At 58.5% G+C, this 27,438-nt stretch overlaps 8 protein-coding genes across 8 annotated transcripts; all 8 read right to left on the bottom strand.

Moving 5' to 3' along the window:
- Positions 1-1,100: 1,100 nt before the first annotated feature.
- LMXM_27_0670 (putative amino acid permease) lies at positions 1,101-2,603 on the bottom strand (the record flags this gene model as incomplete). The annotated part of the gene is made up of 1 exon (XM_003876591.1): positions 1,101-2,603. One exon carries the CDS (start codon positions 2,601-2,603, stop codon positions 1,101-1,103), a length of 1,503 nt encoding a protein of 500 aa, XP_003876640.1.
- A 4,550-nt stretch (positions 2,604-7,153) lies between these two features.
- LMXM_27_0660 (conserved hypothetical protein) lies at positions 7,154-8,680 on the bottom strand (the record flags this gene model as incomplete). The annotated part of the gene is made up of 1 exon (XM_003876590.1): positions 7,154-8,680. The coding sequence occupies one exon, from the start codon at positions 8,678-8,680 to the stop codon at positions 7,154-7,156; it is 1,527 nt and encodes a 508-aa protein (XP_003876639.1).
- A 3,274-nt stretch (positions 8,681-11,954) lies between these two features.
- Positions 11,955-12,458, bottom strand: LMXM_27_0650 (conserved hypothetical protein; the record flags this gene model as incomplete). Its single annotated transcript, XM_003876589.1, has 1 exon — positions 11,955-12,458. One exon carries the CDS (start codon positions 12,456-12,458, stop codon positions 11,955-11,957), a length of 504 nt encoding a protein of 167 aa, XP_003876638.1.
- Positions 12,459-13,176: 718 nt separating this feature from the next.
- LMXM_27_0640 (hypothetical protein, unknown function) lies at positions 13,177-14,121 on the bottom strand (the record flags this gene model as incomplete). The annotated part of the gene is made up of 1 exon (XM_003876588.1): positions 13,177-14,121. The coding sequence occupies one exon, from the start codon at positions 14,119-14,121 to the stop codon at positions 13,177-13,179; it is 945 nt and encodes a 314-aa protein (XP_003876637.1).
- A 1,452-nt stretch (positions 14,122-15,573) lies between these two features.
- LMXM_27_0630 (conserved hypothetical protein) lies at positions 15,574-18,246 on the bottom strand (the record flags this gene model as incomplete). The annotated part of the gene is made up of 1 exon (XM_003876587.1): positions 15,574-18,246. One exon carries the CDS (start codon positions 18,244-18,246, stop codon positions 15,574-15,576), a length of 2,673 nt encoding a protein of 890 aa, XP_003876636.1.
- Positions 18,247-18,865: 619 nt separating this feature from the next.
- On the bottom strand, positions 18,866-20,305 carry LMXM_27_0620 (conserved hypothetical protein; the record flags this gene model as incomplete). The annotated part of the gene is made up of 1 exon (XM_003876586.1): positions 18,866-20,305. One exon carries the CDS (start codon positions 20,303-20,305, stop codon positions 18,866-18,868), a length of 1,440 nt encoding a protein of 479 aa, XP_003876635.1.
- A 1,776-nt stretch (positions 20,306-22,081) lies between these two features.
- On the bottom strand, positions 22,082-23,473 carry LMXM_27_0610 (conserved hypothetical protein; the record flags this gene model as incomplete). Its single annotated transcript, XM_003876585.1, has 1 exon — positions 22,082-23,473. One exon carries the CDS (start codon positions 23,471-23,473, stop codon positions 22,082-22,084), a length of 1,392 nt encoding a protein of 463 aa, XP_003876634.1.
- A 925-nt stretch (positions 23,474-24,398) lies between these two features.
- Positions 24,399-27,263, bottom strand: LMXM_27_0600 (conserved hypothetical protein; the record flags this gene model as incomplete). Its single annotated transcript, XM_003876584.1, has 1 exon — positions 24,399-27,263. The coding sequence occupies one exon, from the start codon at positions 27,261-27,263 to the stop codon at positions 24,399-24,401; it is 2,865 nt and encodes a 954-aa protein (XP_003876633.1).
- Between the last annotated feature and the right edge of the window lie 175 nt (positions 27,264-27,438).

Below are 27,438 nucleotides of genomic sequence, written 5' to 3'. Positions count from 1 at the left end.
GATGCAGGTCGCCATCTCCGTCGAAGATGTTGGCGGAAGCACCTTCATGGGCAACGCGTACGCCACCCATCCCGCACACGCGCTCAGACGAGGAGGCAGACGAGACATCATCCAGGAAGGAAACACGGAAAAGAGAGTCACAAAAAAAAGGAAGGCGTGCGAAAGAGGCCTAAAGGAGAACGGAACAGAGGCGCCGCCTGCAGAACATGTGAGGCGGAGAAAACGAAACGAAAAACATCGAAAAAAAAAATAAACGAGCGAAATGAAAAAAAGGGATGAGGAGGGATGTGAGCAGCGCCCACTGGCGACATGCCCGATCGGCCGTGACAACACAGACGTGGCCACTCCAGTCACAAAAGTAAAACAGAAAGAAGGGGGAGGCGAGGGGAGGGGAGAAATAAGGTCTGCAATATCACGATGGTTGTCACCGTCACTTGTTACTCTCAACAGACCAGTACAGCGCTCGACACTCAGGCAGTGTACAAAACTTGGTGTCGCGCTTTCCTTGTTTTTTTTGGATGTATAGTATGCTTGTGATGCTTCGGGCCTCCCCCATCCAGGTGGATGGCAGTAAGAGAGAGAGAACATAGAAAAAGCAGCACAATACAAGAAGGAGTTTCTTCGTCCACAACAACGAAAAGTAAGAAAAAAAGTGAAAAAAAAAGAAAACGAAGCGGAGACCACCCAAAAACCGCACGCGTGCACGCACCAGCCTCGCGCACGTCTAGCAGAAGACACCGAGGGAGGTGCCTGGGTGGGTGGGAGGGCCCATGTAGACATCTTTTGGGCGGTAAAAAAAAAGGGTTGTGAGACTCTCCCTGCAGCACCTAGAGAGCCCAGAAGAACGTAAAAAAAAAAATAAAAGGAAACAAAGCAAACACGGAGGACGAGAACAACTAAGGTAGCCGAGGTCAAACTCATGGCACGACGCAACAAAGAAGGAAGAGAGACACACACACGCACACAACCACAACCACCATCTCGGCCGGCAATCGATGAGAGGGCATGGCGCACTACTCTCCCCACCGCCTTTTTTACTACATAGCGTTAACGGTTTCCCTCCATTAGTCGTTTTTCCTTAAAACAACAAAAAAAAGCATTCAAAGTTCGCCATAGATGGCGCTGGCCGTGCCCCACACGACGCCCACAACACCGACAATCAGCAAAAAGTAAGTGGACAGGTAGTGGAACCACCCGACCGACGACAGCGACCAGTTGCCGGCGTACATCACCATGAAGGAGGGGTAGATGAAACCAATGAAGCCGCCAGAGAAGCCGCCAACGAGGCCGAAGACGACGTTGATGCTCGGGATGAACAGGCCAGCCACCAGCGACAGCCACGCCATGAGGGCACACACGCACGCGTTCTTCCACCACGGAAACGTGTGCACGTCCACGCGGACGCAGTGGTAGATGGCATCACGAACAGGGATCATGTGCAGACCGTAGCCAACGCACAGCTTGAACAGAATACCACCGTAGCCGATGCCCATCATGACGTCCTTCACCGGCCTGTACTTCTTCAGCGCGGACCCGGTCATCTCGGTGCCGAAGTCCAGGTACCCAAAGAGGCCGGAGAGGAAGTACAGCACAAACACAATACTCACAGAGATGGTGGCGCCCAGCGTGAGGCGCAGCGGTGTGGGGTTGTGCATCTCCTCAAAACATTCATACGCGTTGAGCTGCGATAGGAAGGCGAAAATGAACGTAGACATCCCGGAAACGGCGGTGTTGCCCGTCGTGAACATCCGGATCTCCGGCTGCGGATCGGCGCGCAGGCCGTTCTGTGCGCTGTGCACTACCATTGCAATCACAAAGTACACTATGAACACAATCGCGACGCAGGAGAAGTAGCGCAGCGTGTTGATCTCCTTCGGCAGGCACAGCGGCAGCATGGCCACGAACCACACGACGAACGTGAGAAGGCGCTGGCCCCAGATGTTCAGCAGGAACGCCGGCGTGCTGTCCGCGTCCTCGAGGAAGGCCGTTAGCACATCCTTCACGGAGATGACGTACGACACCTCCGCGCCAAAGCTGAGAAACCACATGCAGAAGGCGAGGAAGTAGTCCGCGCCGGGGCCCATGAGCGTGCGCACGATCTGCTCGTAGTTGCGCAGGCCAGTCTTCGCGCCCGTCTGCCCCAGCAGGTAGTAGGAGTAGATGGTGAGGTAGGCAATCATGACCATATAGATGATGGCCATAACAAGACCAGAGGCGTTGAAGGCGTAGGGTAGCGCAATGATGCCCGCACCAATGGAGGAGCTGGCCAGGTTGAGGCCGGTGGAAACCAGACCGCCGTAGGGCACGACGTAGTTGAAGTACTTCTGGAACACATTCGCGGGGACGAGGCGGCGAGCCACGCGATCAGCGCGGATCTTGTCCTGCAGCTCGATCTGGCGCTTCGGATCGCACCGCGAGAAGTCGTATGGGTCAGACGACTCAGCCGACGAGACGTCCTGTACCCGTCTCACATCTTTCGCGTCGTATCCCTGCGCTACTCCCATTTCGAACTCGGCGCGTCGATCGAGCCGATCCCCGTGACCCTGATTGCTAGAGGGCTCACGATACCGGTCATTCAGAGGGTTTGTTTCCTTGCTCGCCATGATGGTGCGTGTATCCGGAGCACGGGAGATTAGTCGGACTAGTTCCGTGAACGGAATGTGTGTGCCTGCTGAAGCGGAGGCGTGGATGTTTGTGACGGTGCACGGGGCTGAGAGAGTTTACGGATGAGAGGGGTCAATCAGTCTTCGGAAAGGCTTGCGTGGCAGTAATCGGAGCTTGGGTGTTAACGTATGGACGTGTGTTTGGTGCGCGCTGCGGTCGTGATGACGATGTGTCCAATGCGCAGTTGAGGGACGGAAAATGGGAGAGAGGTGGCGGGCGACAGGGAAGTGTAGGAAGAGGAGTATTCACTGCATGAGCTGTCGTGAGTGCCAACAACGCCCAAAAAGAACGTACCGATGTCCTATGCACCCGCTTCCGGCGTCCCCCGCGAGTCACCGCCTCACCGCCTTTGCCTCGCACGGGATACAATGTGCAACATTTATGTTATCCGCCGCTCCACACCCTAGCGGGCGGACGCCGCTGAGTCGGTGGGTTTCTCTGGCAAAAGAAAAAAGGAGCGGGTTACAGACTTGCTTGCCGTCCATTGATCGATGCGCGTGTGTGAGCGTGTGCATCACCGGTAGAAGGGTCCCTCAGCGCACTTCCAGACTCTCCACAGACGCAACAGAGGGGGGCAAACACAACATCCCTTTCAACGTGGGTCCGATGCTTGCCATACAGCATGAGCTCCACCCCGTCCCCCAAAGCCCACCCTCGCCCCGCTCCACAGGGGTCCATCGCGTGGCGCAAAGCGGCCGCAGACACACACGTGTTACCGCACTGCACCAACTCGGTCATCTGCGCGATGCCTCGACCTCGAACGCTACCCACCACGACTGCCTCGCAGGTCGTCCCCAAAGCCGCTCCTACAATCATGTCGGTCTCCAGTTAGTGCATCGCTCTCGGGGTGGCACGCAGGCTCCTCTCCACACCAGCAGGGCAGCCGGAGGGCCCGGGTAACATGTACGTCGGAGTCGCGTGGACACCCTGTCTAATCATATGGATTGCGCAGGCCTGTTCGCTGTAGCGGATCACTCCGATACAATGCCCTCCAGGCCCTGACCGCCAATATCAGTGGCAGTACATCGCTCTGACTTCCTCACGAAACTGCTGCCTGACTGTCACCACCAGAAGCGGGGTTCGGTATTTGGCAGGGGATGGGGGTAGGGGGAGAGGGGACTGCTTGGCTTCCATACCGAGCGGGGTCCAAGACCTCGTGAAACCAGGCGATGAGGTACACCACCGCCACCCTCGTCATCAGGGGAGATGCACACACACACACACACATACGAGCACAACAGGAAAAGATGCAGCAGGATAACGAGAAGGAAGAGGGATGTGTGAAGGGTACAATGGGCAGCGTCAACGTAAGGCAAGAACACACCGAGGAAGAGGAGACAAAGAGAGGCAATTGAAGAGGGCGCGAGGGAGACTCATCAACTAGCCTACCGGCGCTGCCAAAGAGGAAGTCCGTGGCTGCCCCTCGGCGCACCCCGTTAACCTAGCCGCGCCGCTCACGCACCGTTTGAGATGGCGAAGAGGAGACCTAAGGACGAGCAGCTGCCGCCACTGCTGGAGACTACGCAACATCGAGTATCCGTATAGTCGAATGCGGTGCAGTGAACACGTCATATTCATGGCGATTCCAACAGCGCGAAATAAAGAGTCGGAAATCCAGGAGAACGTATCGAAGGATGTGGCACAAGCGGCTGTTGAGCGCCACGGCAATGCGCGCGATGTGGCGACTGAGTGGGAGTCCTCGATTTCCGCCGCTGCGCCAAAGTAACAACAGTACATGCTGGCGCGCGAGAACAGAGAGCCAAGAACAACGGCGACGCCAAGGACCACGACAGCAGCAATCGGGATGTCGACCAACAGACCCACATTCGTGCTATGAGGTGGAGAAGGCCATTTTGTGGTTGTGATCTTGGAGACCTCTACGAGCCAACGGAGGCTGAAGCTGCTGGAAGAGAGAGTTCCGTTACTTCCGTCGAGGCGGTCGCTCTCTGCCCAAAACGGGGGATGCCGTTGGCCATGGGACGGATCATCAAAACGCGCGGCTCGCACTTCCTGTCTGTGAAGGCCTGGTAGCCGTCCAGCATCGGCCACAGGTTCGGCATCGCGGCAGCCAGTCCGGCGCCTTTCTAGCTCGCTGGCTGTGGGGATGTGTTCGGTGGAGGTTGCCTCGGTGAAAGGGGAGCCGATTTCCGTCTCCACTGAACCGTCCCTGGTGGCAGCACCACACACAGTGCAGAGCTAGCGAGACGATGGGGCATCCTCCGGAGTAGGCCGTTGATCCACGGAGGCATGCGAAGCATTCGCGAGTGTATGTGCGACGTCATGATTCCTTTGAGCCTCTTGTGCACCTCCACAAACATGTGAGGAGGTTAAAGCATGGCGTCGAGGGTTTCGCGTCGCTGCATAACGGCGCGTTTTGCCGCAAAACGGTAGGCCGGGAACGTAAAGGCGCTGGCCCTGTGGATGTGGTACATCAGCTCCCGTGGCACGTGCCAGCGCCGTGAAGTAGAGCAGAACGAAAACGAGGCACACCACACAGCCGTGCTGCCGCGCTCCAAATCTGAGGGGGAGGCGGAAAGACCGTCTTACAAGTCTAATACGTACACATGACTGCTCTTGCACTTCTGGCTTTCGCGACTGCTGCACTCGGAAGCTGCTGTTGCCACGCGCGTTGCCCGGGGTAGAAACGCCTACCGCCTCTGCACCTTTTTTGGATGAGACCATACAAGGAGCTGCCAAAGCGCTACTCTTGCCGCGTGGGCGCGGGTGCATGACACTGTCATGGCGAAATGTCCTGCGCCGCCCTTTCCTTTTTTCTTTACGCGACGAAAAGAAAAACGTTGCGCATGTGTTCGGAAGTATTCGAATCCCGTCGATCCGCACGGCGGATGCAGAATGACACCGATGCCCCCCCCCTCCTTCCCCCAAACCACAAATGAGCAGCAGGGCACAGAAGGGCAAAGAGACGCTGCGTACGTCGGTGCGTACCACGACCACACGGTATGCGGTTGTGATGCGCAGGACGACGCTGTCAAGTGAGGACAGAGGGAGAAAACGAGCGGCCGTGCCAACCAGGAGAAGAGGCACAGCTGGTGCCGTATGTGTACGTGTTTACATGTGGCGCGCAGATGGATGTGAAAAGGAGCAGAAACGCACGCGGGGCACACGTCGCGGGAGAGAGTGAGAGAGCAGCGAAAGTTCGAGGTCGATTCGAGTCCCAGCTGTAGAGCAGAGCACACCTTCATTGAGAAAGCGTGGCAGAGGCTCATAAGAGAGTGAGGTCAGCACAACCAAGGAGTTCATGGGCACCCATGCTAGCCCAGGCTGCCTGTTGCACCCTTGCACTCTCTCTCTTTGTGCAAATCCCAAGACCCAGGATGAGCAGGAGCAGCGTGCCATCAATCATGCAGCTTACAGCTCCGTCCGCGCACCTGGTCTTCGTCTTTTCCTTTCGCCGAGTCGGAGTGAGCCTTCGTGCGTCCTGTTCGACGTTGAATACCATTCGTACTCGGACAAGGTTCCTGCCATGTATTCTTACTTTTACGTGTGTGGCTACCGTGTGTGTGCGTGCCAAGCACGATATCGACCACGCCAAGCTTCCTTCATATGAAGAAATCGACGGAAAAGAGGAGGAAAGGCAGAGGGCGGGTGTAGAATGTACATGAAACACAACGAAATTCAGAGAAGCAAGAGGGGGAGGGGAGAGAGGGAGAGAGGGAGAGACGAAGACAAAGAGGGCATGAACGTCGACAAGCCGGGCACATAGGAGGAGGATCACTGCAGCAAGCGCCCGACAGCGAGACATGAACAGCAGAAAAGGAAGGCCTAGGAAGTAGATTCGGCGCCCGGGTGATCACATGTACAAGCAATAACAAAGAGATGAGAGCACCAAGGACGGCGCATGGGAGCCGCAGCTATAGGCGGACACTCGCGACGGCCCACCATATGATACACATAAAGCTCACGCACCCGCGAGGATCAGAAGAAACAAAACAGCCACACACAAAAAAAAGCAGACACCGGTGAGGAAGGAGGAGAGCCCAAAAAGAAACAAAATAAGGAAGAGATAGGAACGGTAGCCTGAAGGGGCCGCACTGTGCACATGCATCCAGAGACCCAAGGGAAAACCGCCCCAAGAAAAGGACAGGCACACGCCGCAACACCCGAATACAGCAAGGACGTGAAAACGCACACGCACACGCACACACACACACACACGAAAGAACTAGAGTAAGGAAGCTGACAAGACAAGAAAGGACCGATCACAGCACAGGGAGACATTATGTGTGTGTGTGTGTGTCGGTAGGGGAGGGAGAAGGGAGGCTGTCTATCTTCGTGTGTTCGTCAAGCAATCGGAAGAATACACTTGCGTGCTCTCGAACACACATCAGAAAGTAAAAACGCACCTTTTTTTCCGTCGCGTAGCCCCTCCTCCCTTCGACTTGCCACGCATTGTTAGTTCCCTTCACCTCACCAACTTTCCCGCAACGGCGACATTTCACATTATCGTTTGTGCTCGCAAGTGTTTCGCCTAGTCAATGAAGATCACGCTCGAGGTGCGGCGCAGTCGTGGCCGCGGGGTATCCGTGGTGCGCTCGTCTGGGTGCTCAGACGACCGCGAGTTCCACAACGATTGTTGCATCAGCGGCTCGCTATAGAGGGGCGGTTGGGCTAGCTCCACTGGCAGAGTCGAAACCGTGAGCTGCTCCGAGTATCGGGAAGGCGTCATCTCCACCGGTGCAATAGGGCCAAGCTCCTCAGTCGCCAGGTGTTGGCTGCAGGCGCCAGAACAGGAGTTGTGGCGCTGTGGAGAGTCCTCCATATGTTCGTCATCGTTTCGGAGAATCGACCGGCGCCCGGAACGATCCTTGTTGGGTGAGGCGACGTGAAAGGAGCGTACGGTCTCACTGCTACTGTCGTTCGAGCGGAAGGACGACTTTGACGCGAGGCTGGTGCGCCGCGACATGCGTGGCTTTTCGTTCAACGACGCCGCTGGGGCAACCAACTTGCCCGAGGTCACTGACGCCGCGGCCGCAGGCTCCTTGGCCGCAAAGCAACACCAGCCCTTCCGCCGCGCTCTGCCCACGATGAGGGCAAAAACTAGGGCAGCCACCAGTACAAGGAAGATCGACATACCGACCCACATGGTCACATTCTGGTCGCTCTCCTCCTGTGCCGTCGGTTCGCTGGTCGTGCTCGTGGTGGGTGGCAGCGTCGTGGTAGTGGAAGGCGTCTTGGTTGTAGTTGTGGTAATCACAGGCATTGCCGTCGTGGGTGGTGTGGCCGTTGTGGTGGTGGTGGTCGTCGTCGTCGTGGTGGTCGTCGTCGTTGTCGTGGTGGTCGTCGTGGTCGTTGTTGCCGGCTCGACGAGGCACATGGCATAGTAGCGGTTCGTCGGGGCATCACCGTACGAAAACGAGGTTTCACTACTGTCCATCCAACCTGCCGTTGAAGACGTTTGGGGAAGGATCAGCATCGCGTAGCGCTGGCGCTTCTTTCCCGGGTATGCCTGCACTCCATTCTTTTTTGTCCAGTGGTTACTCGAGTCCGTGCTGAGCATGCCCGCACCGGCCAAGCCACCGTTGCTACCCGAGGCAGGGAAGTAGTTGCCTTTGTAAAAGGCATAGGCGTTCTCTATACCGCTGTACCGCCCTTGGTCCCAATACCAAATGCAGCTCAGCGTTCCCTTGGACGTTGTGCACTCGGAGGAGGACAGAAGCGTCGAGCCTCCCAGGTAGCCACAGTAGCTAAATGCACCCGCCGCCGTCATTTTGTTCACCAGCTCCTCGTGAATGGCGTCCGATACGTCTTGCACCAGAACACCTCCCTTGGCCTCGCACACTTGAATGTGAGAGCTGCGCAGAGTGGAATCAAACGTGTTTTCCACGATGATCTTCACGTTGCTCGCGTCGTACACAGGGGCGGAGGCATAGGTGAACACCACAGAAACGAGTAGCGCCAACGCGCATACGCTGAGCAGGCCACGCTGCAGCAGCCTCCTGTAACGATGGCGGGAGGAAAAAAACATGGTGTAGGGGTCGGAGCACACGCACCGCATCCGCCGTACGATCCCCGCCAACGCAAGCACACACAATGTTGAGAGAGAGAATAATTCAAGCACACGAGGAAGCGCTTAAGAGCACGGCTGCTGGAGGTGTGACGGCGAGGTGTCTGGATGCGACCGCCGCACGCCCACTGGAAGGCAGAGAGATTCGTAGATGTACGCGAGAGGAGGAGGTGAGGGGGAAGGGAAGAGAGGTGCAAGACGCCGGTCGGCCCCTTCGCAGCAAACAGCACTTTGCAGCCAACAACAACAGTGCAGAAGCTAGAAAGAGTGAGAGCGAGGGCGACAGAAGTGGGCCCGCACCTTTGCCACACATATATATATATTTCTATTATGCGAAAAATTACCCAGCCACTGAAAAGAAAATAGAGAAAGAGGTCGTGAAGGGAAAGAAAGCAGGCGAGATGGCGGACGAGCAGGAATAGAAACAGAGAGCACAAAATCTTCACCCCCGCCCACACACCCACACACCACCTCACTCAAAAAAAAAATAGCGGTTGAGCTCGTCGGTGAGTGTATGTGTGTGCGTGCGTTTTCGTGGCTGACACTTATGCCTGTTTTTTTTTCCGTTGTCGGTGTTGCGTGGGCGCACCAGAGCGTTGCTCTCTGTTTCTGCTCGTGTATATGTATGCGCCCCAGCTTTCTCTCCCTTGACGTCTACGCCTGCTTGCCTGCACACTAGATCTCACGCCCTCTGCGTAGATGAGTAATGCTGTATCCGCGTGTCCCTCCGCGTGTCCGGAAAAAGGGTCGTTTTCCTGTTCTCCTTTTCGTCGTCGTCTGTGTTGTTATCGGTCCGCCCAAACGCGGAACTGCTGCCACGCGGAGCTGCCCCAAAAGATAGAGAGAAAGCGGAACAGTCTTGGCAACAACGGACGTTCTTCGCGTTCTTCCCTCCACACAACGTCTCCCCTTCAGATCTTCTACGTATCAAGAAGGGAGGGCCAAGCTTGAACGAGGTGGGCGCAGGCGGATTGGTGAAGACGAAGACGATGCGCGCCTCTAACGCATGAAACGCGGCACTGCACAACCCGTCTGGCACGCGGGTCTGCCCTTGAGAGAGACAGCGCTAAACAGAGAGGGCAGTGAGGACAGCACTGGTCTGGAGACAAGAAACACTGCCTGGAGTCCGTGACAGACGGCTAGGAAGAGAGACGCGCGAAAGGCAACACAACGGCGACTGTGGTTGGCTGGGCGTCGTCGCGGTGGGCGTGGGTTTGTTGCATGAGCATCAAACAACGTAGAAAAAAAGAGAGACAGAGAACGGCTCTAAGGGAGCGGATAACAAAGGACACAGAGAAAGAGAGAGAGGGGAGAGAGAACAGGGGAACGACACGCAGAGTAGAACGCCGACGCAACACAAAGAAGCAGGTGGGACGAGACAACGGAGCGGAGGACACGATCAAAACGGCGCCCGCATCCAACTTGGGGGGGGGGGAAGAAGCGAAGGAAGAAGAAGCGAGACGGACTGAGAAAGGAATAGGTGAATCACACACTTTATAGACCTATGCACACTTAGCAAAACAGGAAACCCGGCAAGCGCGAGCACGCACGCATCCGTCAAGGATATGCACAAGAGCGATGTGGCGCTGGGGAGAAGGAGAAGCAAGTCCCACACCGAAACAAAAAGAGAGAGAGGGACACACAACCCCAGAAAATACACCCCTGCACGCAGATCCGCCCAGTCCAAGGAAAACGACAGAATGGGACACACACACACACAGATAGAGAGAGAGAGAGAGCCGACGACGACGATGGCTGTGACGGTGTTCATAATATATATACATATATATATATATACGTGAAGAACGTAAGCTATAATAGGAAAGAGACACCAGCACAGCGAGAAACCGAGGACGAGGGGGAGGAGATCAGCTGCAGCATACGCGAAGAAAGAAAAAGAAAACTTCCTTTGCCTCTGCAAGCCTCCGTATGTCGTGCGGCGTACGATGGTCGTGTGCTTTCATGCTCGACCTGGTTGTTGCTGCTCGTATGTCCGTTCGCTCGTTCCTCGTTTTTTTATGGTTGCTTGTTGCTTTTCCTACGACGTGTGCATACACATGCATGCAACGTTTACACGTGGCGGAAGGTTGTCGTGCGTGCATGCGTGTGGTAACGCATCCGTGTATACGCGTGTATGCACAGGGATGTTATCGACGGGAGATGTAACAGAAAAAGAAGCCAGGGAAGAAGTGAACGTGGGGTGCGACGGGGAGAGATTATATAGGCCAAAAAAAAAGGATACCACAGGCATCGCAGATGTTGGGGACCCAGCGCGCAAATAAAAATCAACATCGTGCTGCGGTACACGGTGAAGCCGCGTAGGACCTCAGCATGTGCCTTGCCGCGTCGGCCGACACGGAGGCGCGCAGGCAACCCCGCCTTTGGACATGCTCAGAGTGGCAAGTTTCAGAAGTGGTGTTGTCCTCTGCCTTCGAGTTGCTCAAGCAGCCGAGCAGCCCCGGCCCTTGGCTCTCACGCTTTTTTTCTCTCTGTGGCGCTCTGCGCTTACGGCGCGCCGCTGACGCGCGCTTGAGGCCGTCTTTGTCGCCGGCCATTTTCGGTGATTCTTCGATGTGGTTTTTGTTTTCATAGTTATTCTTGTTTTTTCCCCTTCGCCGCTTAAAGGAGGTGTGGGGGATGGTGTCTGGCAGAATAAAACAGACGTCCGTGAACAACTCGTGCTTATAAATGTATTCATGTTCCGTTGCGCAACTGCTCAGGCGCGGTGGGCGGAAGCCGCGGGAGGGGAGGAGCACGCGCGTCATCATCCAGCTTACCTGCCAAACTACTACTACGCTATAAGAGGGAAGAAAAGAGAACAACGGGGAGGGGAGCGACATCTTCCAACAACAGAACACACACATACTCGGCAACAGTGCGGACTCTGGAAAGGAGTGGGAATGGCGCACATTCGGTGCTCGAAATATTAGCGCGCGCGCATGTGAGCATGTGCGCGCAACGGGAACTGCGATACCTTTTGAAGCGGCGGTCTGTGTGTGTGTGTGTGTGCGCGCGTGGGTGGGTGGGTAGGTGAGGGAACAAAAATGCTGAGGGCATGCACAGACAGGTATGCACCGTGGAGGGGAGAGGCTGTTCAACAGCCATGGCGGCCCCCAGCGCACAGTGATGCGCAGAGACGCCCATGATGATTCAAAACCCTGGAGTCACATGTGCGGTGCTGATCTGCCCCTTATTTCGCTCCCCACAGTGTTGCTTCCTCTTGTTCACCACTGTCGCCGAGTCTGTCAGCGCCTCCCACTCAAGCTTACGCGTAAAGCTGCGTCTGGTTCTGAGGGAGCGAGGCCTTGATGTCTACCGCGAGGTATTCCTCGATTTTGCCATTCTGCACAAGGCGGCGCGCCTGCTCGCCAAACACGGTATTCTGCCTCACGTAGGCGCGGAGGCGCCTGCGCTCCTGGATGTGCTCGGAAATAGCGAAGACGAAGAAGGTGGGCAGCCCCACCACCATCAGACGTCCGTACCCCTGTGGGGTGTAGCGCCAGCGGCTCGTTATGGTATCGCAGATGGCTTCCTTGATCTTAGCGTCCACACCGACGTCGAAAAAGTGAGGGGCGCCGAACTGGCGGCGGATGGTCGCAGTGCCGGCGGTGTACATAACAAGGCTGCCCATCACCGCACCGGCAGTCACAATGTTTGCCTGCCGCCACCACTGGCGGTTCTTCTCAATCCGCCAGTCGCTCTCCGTCTGGAATTTGCGCCAGCGGAGCATCCACTCGTCCAGGTACTGCATTGTCAGCTCGACCTTCATTTTGCCGTTCGAGATAAGTCTGGTGGGTGTTGAGAAATGGGATGCTACGAGGAGGCGTTTGCCAGCAAGAAAGGAGCACTTCTGCAGGTGGCTGATGGTGGACATGTGCGTGTGTCAGGGAGCGCCAGTGACGGTTGGGAGGTGACGGAGGAGTGTCGTAATGGTGGGGCACACAGCACCGCAAAGGAGCGAGGAGATCCGAAAGACAAAGAATGGTGAACACACAGAGGAAAACGGTACCGCCAGAAACGCATCGGTGTTCACCTTCGGCGTCTAGGAGAGTAAACCGGAGAAACATCTCGGGAGAGTGTACGGCCGGAGAGTGCGCAGAAGCGCCAGCTGCAAGACACAACGAGGAGACACAGTGCACATGACGTTCAGTATATGCCTTCGTGGTGTCGCCGCGGAGACGGCGGGTGGGGGTGGGGTGATGGCGCACCTGCTCTGATTAGCTTCGTCACTTTCTTAGCGTTTCGTTTCAGTGGAGCACGGGAGTAGAGGGACATGGGGGCAGCAGCCGTGTATGTCGCATGCGAACCCGATGCGACCACGAAGTGCACCCACGCGCAGTCGGTGGTGATGGAGGGGGGGGGGAAGGGGAACGGAAAAGAAACACACCTGTGCGCTGGTCGGGTCGCTGTCACGGCCATCAGCGCAGTCCGGCGAGAAGAAAAAAGCAACTATGTGCTCCCACGGAACGCAGCGAAAAGAAGGCCCTTCAGCGAGTCGTCAGTCGCCCTCTCTCGTCAAAGGCGCCACTCAAATTCTCGCACAGAATACGCAGCAGCGTAACGCGGCCGACGGCCATCTCTCGCCGAACTTGTGCTTGAATTTCCTCTGCAACATCAGCATCCACGAAGACACCGCTCTCGGCGTGAACAGGTGCGCTTCGGAGCAACATTTCATGTAGTTGATGAAGGCGATCCTTGAGCGACTCTTGAGACGTTCTCGCCTTAGCAAGCGAGGCCCTGGCTTCCGAAACTTGCACCCGACACTGTTGAACGACAGATGGCGTCGGCGCGCCCACGCGCCTACGTGCCTCTCTAGCGCCCTCACTAGAGTTGTACACCAGTCGCTGGGCACGCGCCAACTCTGAAAACAGCGGCAAGCGTTGGCGGCACAGCAGAGTTGCGTAGTCAAGCCGCCACTCACACAGGAGAAGCAGCGGACGCAGCATGTGTTTTTCTGACGACGATACCACTGGCTTGTCAGCCCGCGAGCTGGACGAAAACACTTGCGGTATAAGAGACGTCTCCGTTGGCGGCGGGGTAGCGACCTGTGACACTTCATGTTGCCGTCTCTCCTGCACCAACAAACTCACAAGACCTCGCTCAGCCCTCTTGTAGCAAGAAGAAGCGAGCAGCATCTCAGCAGCTGTGACTGTGGACTCTCGCACCGAGAACCCTTCTTTCAGAGTTGCATCGACAACAGCCTTTACATCTCCAACGACCCGCTCCAGTAGCCGTAGCGTGTGGTTGTGTGACTGCACGACAAGCTGGCGACGGTCGCGTGCGATGCACGCGACTTCGTACGCCTCTCGGGCCTTTAAGTAGCGCTGGAGCGCATGTTCACGCCTCACTCGCTCGTAGGCAAGTGTGGCGTGTTCGACGGGAGCGTCGTCGGCAGTCTCCAGTTCAGTGCTGGAAGATGAAGCGGAAAGCATGGCGCAAGGATATAATAACCATACACGCGTCAGTGCTGTCGTCTCCGCGCCGTACAGCGCGTGCCACGCCGAGCGGAAGAGAGACGCTCGCTCCAGCACGCCCTGCAACGTTCGAAGGGAGAAGAAAAAAAGGCGGCGCAAACAATGCGGTGGGCCGATTCGGCGAAGAGAGCAAGATGCCACACGCACACACAGCCGCGATGACCGACTTTGTAGTCAACGTGCAGCAGAGAGGGTCGTCTTTTGTTGCTAAAAGCGTCGGCTGTAAAGACCGAAAAAAAAAGGAGGGGGGGGGGGCGAGCTGCTGCGGTTGCTGGTCCCTGCGCTAGAGCCTGACCGTGCAGAGAGCGACTCGTCTGCCCTCGTGTGCGTGGATGTGAAGAAGTGTGTGTATGTGTGAGAGAGAGTGTATCTTCGTATGTGGGGAAGGGCGGAGAACCATTGTGGACGTTAGTGAATACTGTAACCTTCTTTCATCTCTCTGCATGTGTCGTGCGCGTGTCGAGATGATAACGGTGGTTCCAGGCGCGGAAGGAAAGGGAGGTAGGAGGCGCAGCCACGATACGTCGCAAAACGTCCACGAGCCGCGCTCGCGACATAAAGCAAGGTCAGGTGAAGAGAGGGAGAACAAGAGATAATGAGAGATGCTCCGCAGCACCACCAGCACCGGCACATACCTACAGACATGCCATGCACTATCCATCAAGCAGCAAGGCGGATGCAGAAAGGCGAAACATGGCGGACCTCCGTCGCGAAAAAGAGAGACGGCAGGGTCCATGAACGGGGGAGAAGAGGCTGCGGCTGCCGCAGTAGAGGAGGCGATCAAAGTTCTCACGGCCCTTTGCTGGGGAGACGCGGCGTGAGGCAGGACTTGTATCACCACCACCACCCATCCGCTGCCGCCCGCCCTTCTCTTGTACGCCGCGATGCATATTATCCGTGTCCTCGCCGGCGCGGCAGAGCAAAAGAACGCGGACGACGCCGGAGGGGAGGAAGACGAGGAGGCCGGAGACTGAGCCTTATTCTCTCCCACATACACAGACACGGACACAGACAGCGGCACGCGGCTTCTCTCATCTTTTTTGTCGTCGCTTCGCATGCGGCCCCTCCTGCGACTCCGCACACACACACACACGCACGCGTGCGCGTGCGTGTGGTTGCTGGCTCTTGAGGACGTTTCGCAGGTACAATGTGCACGCGTCTCCCTCCCTGTGCTTTGCTCTCTCTCCTTTTCTAGGGAGCTCCCGGTGGATCCCAACGCATGAGACACAGCCCCTACCCTCCCCGACCCACCCTCCATCAGTCCTCACCGATGTCAACAGTCACGCGCGGTGAAATGCACACCAACATGCGCATGCGTAGAGGCACTCATATAAAAAAAAGATGAAGCACGTACTCTCGTACATACAGTTGAACGCTGCCGCGCCTCGTCTGCTTCGTGGGTGAACTGCGTCAGTCTTTGCCGTTGCTGTCGTCGTCCATCGTGTCGTGCAGGGAGTCGACGGTGTAGCCTTGCGCGTCTGCCGTCTCCGCCGCCTTGCGCACCTGCATACCCTTCACATCCAACCAAATGTCCATCGGCGTCACGAAGAGGCTTCGCTTCTTGGCCTCGCGGTATTTCGCGTAGAGCTCCTTGCTCTTTGACTCGATGCGGGCATCATCGAGAACGGAGTAGTACGTCTTGCTCTGCCCAGACGGACGGCGCACCTTCACCTCGACCGAGGGCCAGTACTCCTTGCCTAGCTGCGCCTTGCGAGCGTCCGCCAGCAGTTCAGACAACTTCGTCGAGCCGTAGGTTATATTGTCGAGCTGATCCTCATACTTGTCACTATCGAGCTTCAGCACGCCCATGCCAACGCGATGATCAGCGAGAATGCGCAGGCGCCTTTCCGTTTGCATCTCCACGAACGGGTTTCCGTAGGCGTCCAGCCGCTTCAAATCGTCGAGGCGGCACTTGACGGAGACGTTGCGGTTGTGAACGTCCACCATGCGCTGATACCAGCCTTGCCAGTCGTACCGCTTGTACTGTAAATTGTCGTACTGCTCCACCATACCCATCTCCGTAGGCACGTTAAACTGAGTCGGCTCCGTCCCGACAGGGCCGATACGGCGACGCGTGCGCTGCGCCATTAGAGCCGCTGCCGCCTGCGGGACGTAGGAAAGGCGAATGTATACACGCGTCATGCACTCCAAGTACCACACCGGCGACTTGGCCACCTCAGAGGCGACTGCTGGGAGAACGCCTGACTTTGCCCACGATGGATGGCGCTGACGAATGGCCTCCAAAAGGAGGTCGAGCACCCCATTGTCCACCTGCGGGCGGCGCACTGTGTGCTGCCCCATAGTGGCTAGCTCGGCACATTCGAGCTCCTGCAGCGACACACCCGCTTCACGAAGCACGGCAAGCGTGTTCTCTACCTGCTCATACGACGTGAGGTTCCGGACCAGCTGCTCGACCCTGACCTTGCGTGTCCCTGCGCGTTCCTTGCGTCGCTGCAGAGCTGCCTCCACCTCAGCCGCGTACTCGTCACGAAAGAGCCGCTTCGTGGCGTGCTTTGCGCCAGTCGCGTTCTTGAGCAGGCGGTACACCGCCTCCAACGTTGCAGGGTCGGAAAGCAGTTCGCGCGCATGCTCGCGCCAGCAGTGTGGCCAGTCCACGGCGGACATGGCGGCGTCCCAGTCCACCAGCTGGTGACTCTTACTCGCCGTGCCAGCGAGCTGAAAGACGTGGCTGACGTGTGCCTTGATGGCGCTGTCCGTCCCACTCATCAGCGACTGCAGCAGCGACTTCACCTCAGCGGTGCTGTCAAAACGATCCACCATATTTGCCACGTCAGCCCGCAAGAGCTGTCGGTCGTCTAGCATCGCCTCACACAGCGCAGCGTCGCGGCTCCAGTCGTAGAGCCTGGCGGAACGCAGAGCCTTTGCGAGACGGCCGCATCCCTTCACCTCTCCTAGCAGCGTCTTCAAGGCCTCTGCAGCGAAGCGGCGCTTCACAATTGGGCTAACCGTCGCGAACGCCGAGGGCACCACGTGCTGCTCTGTGGCCACGATGCCCTCGTCGAGGTGTGCCGATGCGGACTTCAGCTCCGCAGGAGCGCGGATATGGCTCTCAGAGATCGAGACTAGCAGCAGGTAGAGCGCGACGGGAGCCGTCATGGCAGGGGTACGCACCGCATCTTCCATCATGATCGCCTCCCATGCAAAGCCAAGCGTGGCGCTGACGGGCGAATTGGAGGAGGAGAAGAGGTCCCTCTTGTGTGCCGCAACGCTGTCAAAAAAGACACGCCACACACCATCTCCGTAGCCAATGTACGCACTGTTGCGCACCAGCGGCAGCAGCCCCTCGCGCAGGAAAGCGTTCCGCTTCGCAATGGCCTTCCGACGAAGCACCTCGAGCGCCAGGGCGCCATCCTCGCACGGCGACAACGCAGACATGCCCGCCTGGTAGCGACCGTGCAGCGCGGCGAGCTCGAGCTCGAAGGCCACCTTGTCGAAGACGTGAGACGTGTTCAGCTTCCCGTAAGCCTGAACCGCCTGCTTCCATAGCACCTCTAGCTTCTCCTCCGCGCCTGGGCCGCCCTGCTTCGCCATGGCTGGGATGACCTCGGCGGCAAACCTCTGCACCATGGCCTCAGCTGCTGGCGACACAGGCAATGCGTCCGAGACGAGCAGCTCTTCAAGGAAGAGAGGCAGACGCGGGTGTTGGTCGCCGAGCCAGTACTGCAGTGTGCCCCACTTTTGGTGCAGGCACTGCCGCTCCTCGAGGGACGGGGCAGTCGCCGCAGCCACGCGCAGCACGGAGCTCTCTGGTGGACGGGACTCTTGGTTCGGCAGCGTGCGCAGGTACGGGTCCTTGTCGCTAGTACCGAGGCCTTCGTGCACTTTGGTACGAAAAAGGTCGGCTGCCGGCGCGGCGTTCTGCACACGCGTGAAGTTGGAGCGGATCTCCATCGTGGCCATCGACTGATGATTGACGAGCCCCGCGCCATGTGAGCCAATAATGCGGTCACGATGCTGCAGTTGCATCCGTGGCGGTGTTGGTGCGACACCGCGACATGAGCCGCACAGCGCGACCCGGTATGTGCCGTGCGCACCTCGCACCTGCTTTGGGAAGCGCAGCATTATACCACAAGACGTATATATATTTTTTGGTTTTAAGGAAGGCGGTGCGCAGAGACGGGGAGAGGAGCTGAGCTGGCAGCAGCTCACTGGGCTCCTTGTTTTTGGTCAAACAGTCACCTGCTGCAGCAGCAGCGGTGCGTGTGTAGGTATACGCGCCAGTAGAGATGAGGAAGAGGGCAACCGAGAGCGAGAGACAAAACCGTCCCAGTGCGCCACGACCCCAGAGATCGCATGAAGGCGGCACGGCGGAGACATCAGAAACTCACAAATAAAAAGGGGAGGAGGGGGAAGGTAGTGAGAGGCACACGGGGTGGAGTAGAGCAAGATGCAGACATACATGTGTGTGGGACTGTTTCCAGGCGCACCGCTGGCTCTGCACCAAAAGCCCACCAAGAGAGCAACACTGCGCGCACACTCGCAACACGGGGAGCAGTGAAAAGACGTCTCAGAGAGAACAAGACAGGAACATAGACACACACACATCACGCCGTCACACTTCTTTGCGTAGTCATTGGTGTACTACGATAAACGCGTCCGCAAGGAACACGTGCAGGGAGGAGTAACACCGCGTGTGCGCGGTGGAGTCTGCCGACGCGGTCGACCCCCCAAACACACAGACTCACAGGAATAGCTGGTTCAGCAAACACACCTTCTGAAACGAAGAGGCAAAGGCGCCGGCGTGGAAGCCAAACTCGTGGAATGCCATGTACTGCAGTCCCTCATCGTACGACGCCCCCTCCGTCCACGCCAGACCAAGCAAGAAGCTGGACTGCATCGTGAAGAGCAGCACAAATACTGTCAGCGCCTTCATCAAGAACGCCTTCAGCATCTCGTTCGTCATCCCCACGATGACCGCTGCGTTGCGCGCCGTGGGAGAGGGGAGTGAGCCGGCACCTTGGTAGTAGATATGGCGCACGACAAAGTAGACGAGCCAGAGGGGCACGTAAATCCACATGTACCGAACAAGACCGGAGGAGCAAAAGGCGCCCAGGAGCGGCACCAGCACCGCGGCGAACGCCACGAAGGTGGTGCCTTGCATCAGAACTGTCGGCAAGTCATTCAACTCAAGGGCGCTGATGCGCAACAGCAGCTCCACGATAAAGACAGAGTCCGCTTTTTCCTCTTCCTTCACCACCACCGGTGTGGCGCGGTCGAGGTCCAGCGGGAGGAGCACCATCATGGCGTACTCCCAGACGGAGGTAAGAAGGCCGGAGAACATGTTCGCCGCACCGCAGACGCAGAAGCGGCGCCAGCCGCCGTGGATTCCGCCAAAATGGTACTGAATATAAATGAGCATCGTGAACGCTTTGGCGGTGCAGAGGATAATGTAGTATGGGTGAAACTCGAAGATGACGCGCTGGCTCTCTCGCCGCACCGCCTCCATGGTGTTCGTGAGGGCCTCCGCAACGACAGGCGCAGGCACCGCCGCAGGGGGGTTCTCCTCATGGTACACCTCCGCTTCTGCGATTACCTCCGCGTCGCCGGCGCACGGTGTCGTTGACGTCGTGCTCAGGGAGGGTGTGTCTGAATAACCGCTCGCCCCACCAACCAAGACGACATCCGTCGCAAAAGATGCCGCGGCACCGGTCGAAGACGCCGCCGGGCATGTGGGCGCGGCAATGCCGCGGAAGAAGGCGGCGCTGTCGTACAGCTCCACGGACGACATTACAGGTGTGGTCGTTCTCGCCGTCACGGCAGCCACATGGTGCGTCTGCGTCATGCGGTGCGCCTGCTCGGCAGATGGCGCCTCCACAATGTGAGCCGCCTTGCTCATCCACAGCACGCGGCGCCACTGCTGGAAGGTCTCCATCACCATGCGATCCTGATAGGCAAAGATGTTGAAGACGGTGTTCACGGCCGTCACCGTAACACTAGACATCACCAAGAGGAGGAGCGTCGGTATCAGCACCTCTGAAGGGAGCTCCTTCAGAATCGAAGACGTGTTCGCCCCTTCGATCGACGCATTGCTCGAATGTGGCTGGAAGTTGGTGAACATGAAAGGCGGCGGTGAACGTGGCTGAGTGGAGCCAGCAGAGCACGGCAGGAAGCGCGGCGGCATCGGACTCGCTAGGAAGACGAGGCGAGAACTCTGGTACAGAAACCAAGAGAGACGCACTCGTTAGACGGTAGAGTGGAGGCGCACTCCACGGTGGGGGGTCGAGAAGACAAACTTGAAGAGATACAGAGGGAGACTCGCGCTTCGCGTCGAGGACGGTCGTTTTCTTTGTTAGGGATGGATAAAAAGAAATGGGAACCACGAGTAGTGCACAAGGTCGAAACAACACTCAGCGTGCGAGTCGTGAGCCTGCGTGTGCGCGTGGGTATATGAGGTGAGTGCGACAGAATATTGGTGCGTGTGTAACGTGGCTGGTAGCAGCCTTGGCTGCCTCCTCCCCTCTACTTCGCCAGAAACGTAGCGCCGTTTACACGGAGAGAGAGGTGGGGAGTATACAACGGAAGAAAGACGGACGTGAGAGACGCACACACGGACACGCAAGCTGCATCGGTTACGGCTTTTTCATCAGTGGTGCGTTAGGGAACATCCACGGCAGACATAAGGGGGCCGTGAAGGTTCTACTCGTCGAGCGCCAGCAGACTGCAGTCGAGGGCGAATAATAATGAAAAAAGAGACAGTGCACAAGCACAAGCACACGCTCCGCTGCGGTGGGGTGGGGTGGGGGTGAAGGGGGTGCAGATCAGCAGCTGTCACGAGCACCGCCGCGCCGTGTTCGGTAAACGCTGCTCCAATCCCTGCAGAGCGGAACGTGGGCTGTGGTTGCTCTCCTTTCTGCGGTCAATGTCAAACGGCACAGAGGCAAAGGTTCCCGTCATAGAGAAAGTGCGCGCCCGATTCCAATTGTGTGCCCATGGAGGCGTACGCGCACGTGTTCGTGGACACATGGGGAGAGGTGGGGGGTTTGCTTGCGTGGGTGTGAGAGCCGCGGCCATGTACAAGTGGGGTAAGATACATGTAACTTGGGTGGGGGAGGAGGAGGGGATGGGGGGAAGTTGGCACAAAGAAGAAGGGCAGAAAACTGCAAGAAGCGAAACAGGCGAACACCAACAACACAAGGAAACATCGAAGGAAAGGCACGCGCAGGAGGGAGAACAGAGTGCGGCAACGCCGGAGGTGCTGATGCGCGTGCATCATATAGAGCGTGAGGACAAGAAGCAAAACAGAACGAAGGCAGACCTGCGCCTGTGAGTGGGACACTTCAGTGAAGGGAAGAGGAGGAGGAAGAGGAGGCGCCTGCGAAACACGTCAGCCAAGCCCCAACGGTTCACGGGCACACATCTCACGAGCAATGGACCCAGGTGGCACAGGAAACGCGCACGGCAAGAGACTTGCGGGAAGAAAAGGAGGCGAAGCAAGACCTCCAGCAACAACGTCATCGGAGACACACCAGCCATCCTCGACTGAGCGGCATCACCGTGAATCTCGTACTATACAGAGGAAACACATAGAGAGAGGAGTATGTACAAAGAAACACAACAACAAGCACGCAAGAGCACAGACATGACATGGCACGGCCAGAGGAGATGCAACGAGGAGCGTCATCACACCCATAGCGATCGACTCCACACCCGCATCTGTGGGCCACGCCACGCAGCGCGCAACACCCTCTTTGCTTTACACCAAGCCACCCACAAACAGAAGAGGTACACATCCCGAGAACGAAAGAACGGCATAAAAGGGAAGAAGAGAGGCAGGCAGCGGCGATGCGCCCAGTGCACACCACCACTCGGAGTAGGTGGTTCCGCGATGTTCCGCGTGCCGTCGCCTTCTTCTGGTTTCCTGAGCGTGAGGGTTAACACGCTCCCTCCGTTCTCGGTCCTAGGCAGCAAACTCGGTGGGGGACGGGAGCGACACGATGGGGCAGTCGCGCCTACGGGTGTTGGCCTGTTCGACTGATGCCAAGTAACGCTGACGATCGTCATATGCTAATGACCCTCGCTGGCTGTTTGCTGCAGCGGCACGCTGCTCCGCCTCCGTCTCCACCTTCGCGATAGTTTCACGCAGCTCCTCCATGATGCGCGCGGCGCGGTGGTTCCAGCGCCTGTAATTCTGTGCCCGGGATTCGTTCGCGCGACGCTCCTGCAACTTTCGCGCACGCTGGCGGTGAAGGTGCACGTCTTCATCGAGTAACTTTCCGGCCTCGACGTACTGCGTCGCCTGCCGCTCCTTTGCCTGCTCGGCCCGGTCTTTCTTCTCCTCCGCAGTCTTCACAATCTCAACCCCACGCGCCAAGCGCTTGTCAACAAGCTTGAGAAGGTTCTCCCGTTGCCGCTCCTGACGGGCGGCGTGGAGTTGCCTGCGCTGTTCAATGTATGCCGCCTGTTCCGCCTTTTCCTCCGCGTAGCGGCTTGCCTGCTGCCGCTGCCGCTGCTCTAACTCCTCCACGAGGCAGTTGTGGTCCTTGCGCTGCGTCTCCAAGATGGCCTCACCATTCTTCCACACCACCACAGACCTAGCGCGACTGGCCTCCTTTTTCATCACCCACTTGCTGCGCCTTGACTCGCGAATCGCGGACAGCTTTGCCTCCATCTCCTGTTGGTGGATCGCAGCCAACCGCGCCCTCTCCGCCAGCTTCTCAGCGCCCTTCCTCGCCTGACGCTCTCGCATCTTGTGCACGTATTCTTGCTTCGCCTGCTCGCGGTAGTGCAGCTCCTTCTGCTTGCGCTGGCGTTCGGCTTCAAGGTTTGCTAAGTTTCGTATGCGGCGATCCTCATTCGAGTCCGCCTTCATCACCGTCTGCTCCTGCACCTGCTCATTGTGGGCTCGGCACTGATGCGCTTTGGCATCGGTGCGGCCGTTGCGATCTTTGTAGTAGGCGAGCTGCATGCTACGCATCTCCTCCACCTGTGCAATGCGCTCCTTCTCGGCATTCTGCCGCTTCTGCTCCGCCTCTTCCTCCATCCGGATGCGTCGCTCGTAGGTATCCAAAAAGCGTTGATTGTTGCGGAGCTCGATGCGCCAGCGGACCTCGGCACTGAGTCGCTCTACTTCGTCTAAAGCAGACTGAATCAAGGCAATGCGGTGCTCGACGTCGGCCGTGCGCACGCCTGCCGGCGGCTCCCCAGTTGTTTCTTCAAGAAGCCCACGCAGCTGCGCGATGTGGGCGGCATACTCCTGGCAAAGGGCGTAGTCGTCCGTGTTCTTCTTCAGCGTGCTTTTCGTCTCCATGCCCTTGGAGGACGTGATAGGCGGGAGATGATAATCCACCATCTGGAACAGGGGGTTTGTCCGTCGTTTCCGTGAACGTCAGCTCGGGGTGGGGTGGGGAGGGGGGAGGGGTAGGGCAGTGCAAGAATGCCTTGTCTTGATGTCACCAAGGAGGGTGGTCGGTGAGGTGCGAGAGAACACAGCAGCGACTGAATGGGTGGCCTTCTCGCTCCACGTCCCTCACTTCTTCTTGCGGTTTTAACACGTCGCTGCACCAGTACCACACGCGTGTATGGGCGAGGTCAGATCGCGCGGAGGAGGAACGTCAAAGCAGCAGAAGGGGAGACTTAATGCAGAGAGCCAGGGCAAGGAGGACGTACGATGCCACGCAAACGATTGTCGAGCGTCTCGTTTATGCCAACGGCTCCATGAGCGCCGCAGGAGAAGAGAGGGTGGGGCATCACTGGGAGCCTACACCCTCTTTCGCATAATCCAGGAAGCACCTCGCTGGCGTGGGCCAGCGTTGTGGGCATCCCCGACCCATTCACGAGTACCTTGACGCCAGCGCTTTCCGTGAGCTGAGTCGGCGCACCCTGGTGCATAACGCAGCTGCTTCTTTCTATTCTTCTTTGCAGCGTCGTGAAACGCTCGCATCTCGCACTTCCGCAGTGCCCCAATAGACGGGCTGGCGGTTCACGTCGCGACAGAGGGGACGACACACACACACACATAAGCACGTACGCATACTCGATCGAACGCGGCTCTCTCTCGCGCGCGCTCATCCCTACCACCGATCCATCTTTTCATTAGAACAAAGACACACCGCATGCCAACTCGCGACCCGCGGGCGGAGACAGGCGTCACAAGCACGTTTCCATTTTCTTTTCTTCGCCTTCTGGCGAACGCGCTGCAAAGGCAATTCTCTTCGGACTTCCATTGACCCGCTCGCGCTCTCCGGCTCCGGTGCGAGCCCACATCATTCGCCGCTTTAGTCTAAGGCACCGGAGCGGCGCTGATGCTCTCGTACCTGTCGCAGCAGCAGCTCACGCCCAAGACGCGCTCGGTCTTCTGGTGTGCTATGCATGATTTGCTCTACCAAGGACGGTGATTCCGCCAACAGGTTGCAACGACCCTGACGGGAGCTCCCGCTGTAGGGGCGCGCTGTCACGCGCCTTGGATGACCTTTGCTGGTGGCTGCAGGGGCGGCGGGTGCCGATGCCGGCTGAAGAGCTGCTACCGCTGATAGTCCCGCAGGTGCCGCAGCGTGCAGGTCGCGTTGTCGTTCCGGTGCTCCCGGGTTCTTTCTACCGGCAAGGGCGGCGGGGAGCGCCCGTGCAGTTTCTGCAGATGGAGACTGCAGAAATGCAGGCGGGGTTGCCGCCGGCCCCCTTGCAGTGGGTGTGAGCACTGCAGCGCCTCCCTCCCGCTGCGCTGGTGTCTCAACACGTGCGGCGGCGCTCCGTGAACGCTCGCGCGTCGACGATGGAGCCAGATCCGAAGTGCCACGCGCGAACAGCTCTCGGGCAATCGTACGGGACGCATTCAGTATCTGGGCAGAGACAGAGGGTACCACGGAGTCGACCGCGAGTGCTGGCGCGATGCCCTGCATGCGCGCACTTAGGAAGGCGCGCCGCAGCTCCTCACTCTTCGTTGACCTTACCGGCACTGTCACGTCGGGCCTGCATGCGTACGGGATCAAGCGGCGCGGCGCCGGCTGGAAGGTGTACTCAGCCCCCTCAACGAGCACCCCATCGCAGATGGCGCGTTGACGCTGGCTCTCCTTCCTCCACTCCACCAACTCCTGCGCCCGTCGAGCGCGAACCTGCTCGATCACCTCCGGGTCCGGTTTCTCTCGCTTCACGCGTGGCAACACCGCGGGGGAGCTCTCCGCGCTGCCTGCAATACCTGGAGCACTGTCTGCCCGTTTCAGTGTGGCGGCGCTCGAAGCCGCGCGCGTCGAAGGTGGCGGAGGAGGGGCGTTGCGGAGGAGAGCGCTTTGCGCAGGGGAAACCTGCTGCACCGCCAAGTATTGCAGCACCACTACCACAAACTCACCTTCAGTCAGCTTGTGTTGCCCGCAGTGCTCCACGGCTCCAAGCAGCTCCTCAGCTTCGTCGGTGTTCAGGACGTCCAGGGCAGCGCGAGCCAGCTGCACGACAGGCTGCGGTGCGCTGGCGCGGTATGCGCAGCGCTGTTCGCGCGCCACGTGATGGCCAAGCGCGCGGAACTTGGCGACTAGCACAGCGCGGTAGTACTCTTGCTGAAGCCGCTTGCGCTCATAGGCAAGCTCCATGGCCTGCTCCACACGCGCCAGTCGCGCCTGTTCCTTGTCCAGTTCGCGCTTCAGTTGACCACGCACGACGTCTTGCTCAGCATGGCGGTATAGTTGCTTGATGATGTTGCCATCGCGCTCGCCCGATGTGACCTTGGCGGCCACAATGCGCTGCGTCTCCAGCGACAAGGTTGGGTGATGCTCATCTACATGCGCGCCAGCACACTCCACCGATCCGGCGTCGTTTTCATATGGGAGAACGTCCGCGTTGTCCTTCTGCGGCCCCGCACGGACTCCGCTACGCACGACGCCGCGGGCACACAAACGCTCCACTACCTCTGCCAGCTGCCCCGGTCCCATCCGTGCCGGAGAGGGGCGGCGGCGCTCCTCTATCTGATGGACAAGCTGCGGTTTGACGTCGCGCTCGAAGGCGCGACGGCTCTCGGCCTCTGCGTACAGATCGTGGAACACGGTAGTCACTGTCCGCGGCGGATCGATGACGGCGGGGTCTAGCTGAGCAGTCCGCAGAGTCAGGGGGCGGAAAGTGCACGGCTGCAGCTCGCGCTCCACCTCCTCGCTCTGCTTCTTGGCCACCCATTGCTTGCGGCGGATAACCTCCGCGGTATAACGGTTCTCTGGGCGGAGAGAGGCTGGTCTACGTATGCGTGCGGCGTAAGGGGAGACTTGAGGGGCGAATGGGCAGTCACGTCGCCGGCGCGCCTCCTCCAGCACCTCCTGCCGCGCCTTCTCCAGCGCCACCCACTGTTGCTTCGCTACTTTCGCTTTCATCCCCTCCACGTACATGTCGGGAGGGAGGTCGCTAGAGCTGCCCTTGGCCATGTCACTTTCCGAGTAGTACGCGGAGGAGCCCCCGCGCTGCGTCGCCAGGGTCCACGGGCTCCTCAGCGCCGCAGCACCCTCTGTGCGCGACAGCGCTTGCATTAACGCAGAAGAGTACGCCGTCGGTGACTGCGACCCCTGTAGTTGCAGCGAGTCGCCGGCGAAGGCGGTAGTGTCATCATCGCTGTACCACTGCGTTCTCGTTTTCTGCGAGTCCGTTTCTGCCCCACGACTGTCTTCAAACGGGGAGTGTTGAAACGCCGCCGGAGTTGGCAGTGGCACAGTCGCGGTCGACCGCGCGGACATCACCTGCGTTGTCGCAGGGCCGTGCACCGAGCCTGGATAGGAGTCGTAGTGATCTGGCCTTGCCTTTTCCCTTACGCGCGAGATGAGTTGCCCTATAGGCGCGTCTGAGTAGTCGGAGTCGAGTGGGATGGGGCTCCCCATCGCCGTTGCCTCTGTTGGATGGCGAATTTCCGTAGGCGTTTGCTCGTTGTGAGTGCTGCTCTGCGCGTGCTTCTTTCCAGCGGCGCTCCTCAGGTGTTGCGGCGCTGCCGCGCAGGCGTTGTTGGCGACGGACGCGGCTGGTGGCGATGGTGACGCGGGTGGCCGCGTGCCATGAACAGCATCCAGCCACCCTGTGGTGCAGAGCTGCGTGGGCATGGGAAAGCTACCAAGTTCCACCGAGTCGCTCAACGGCGACGTCAAGGGCTTCGGAGAATCGTTGTCCTCCAACGGCATGATGACTTCTATGAACACGTGTATGGATAAATGTATGTATGTGAGTGTGTGTGTGTGGGCGAGCGTGCACCCGATGACGCTACCAAGGATCCGCAATGCCAAGAAGAGCGTTTTGGAGCGCGGCAGCGGAGTACAACGAGCGAAGGGAAGTCAAACGGTGCCCTGCCTTGACAAG

This window comes from Leishmania mexicana, chromosome 27 (genome assembly GCF_000234665.1).
Source record: "Leishmania mexicana MHOM/GT/2001/U1103 complete genome, chromosome 27".
Taxonomy (NCBI): domain Eukaryota; phylum Euglenozoa; class Kinetoplastea; order Trypanosomatida; family Trypanosomatidae; genus Leishmania; species Leishmania mexicana.
This window is presented reverse-complemented; position numbering and strand designations above follow the sequence as displayed.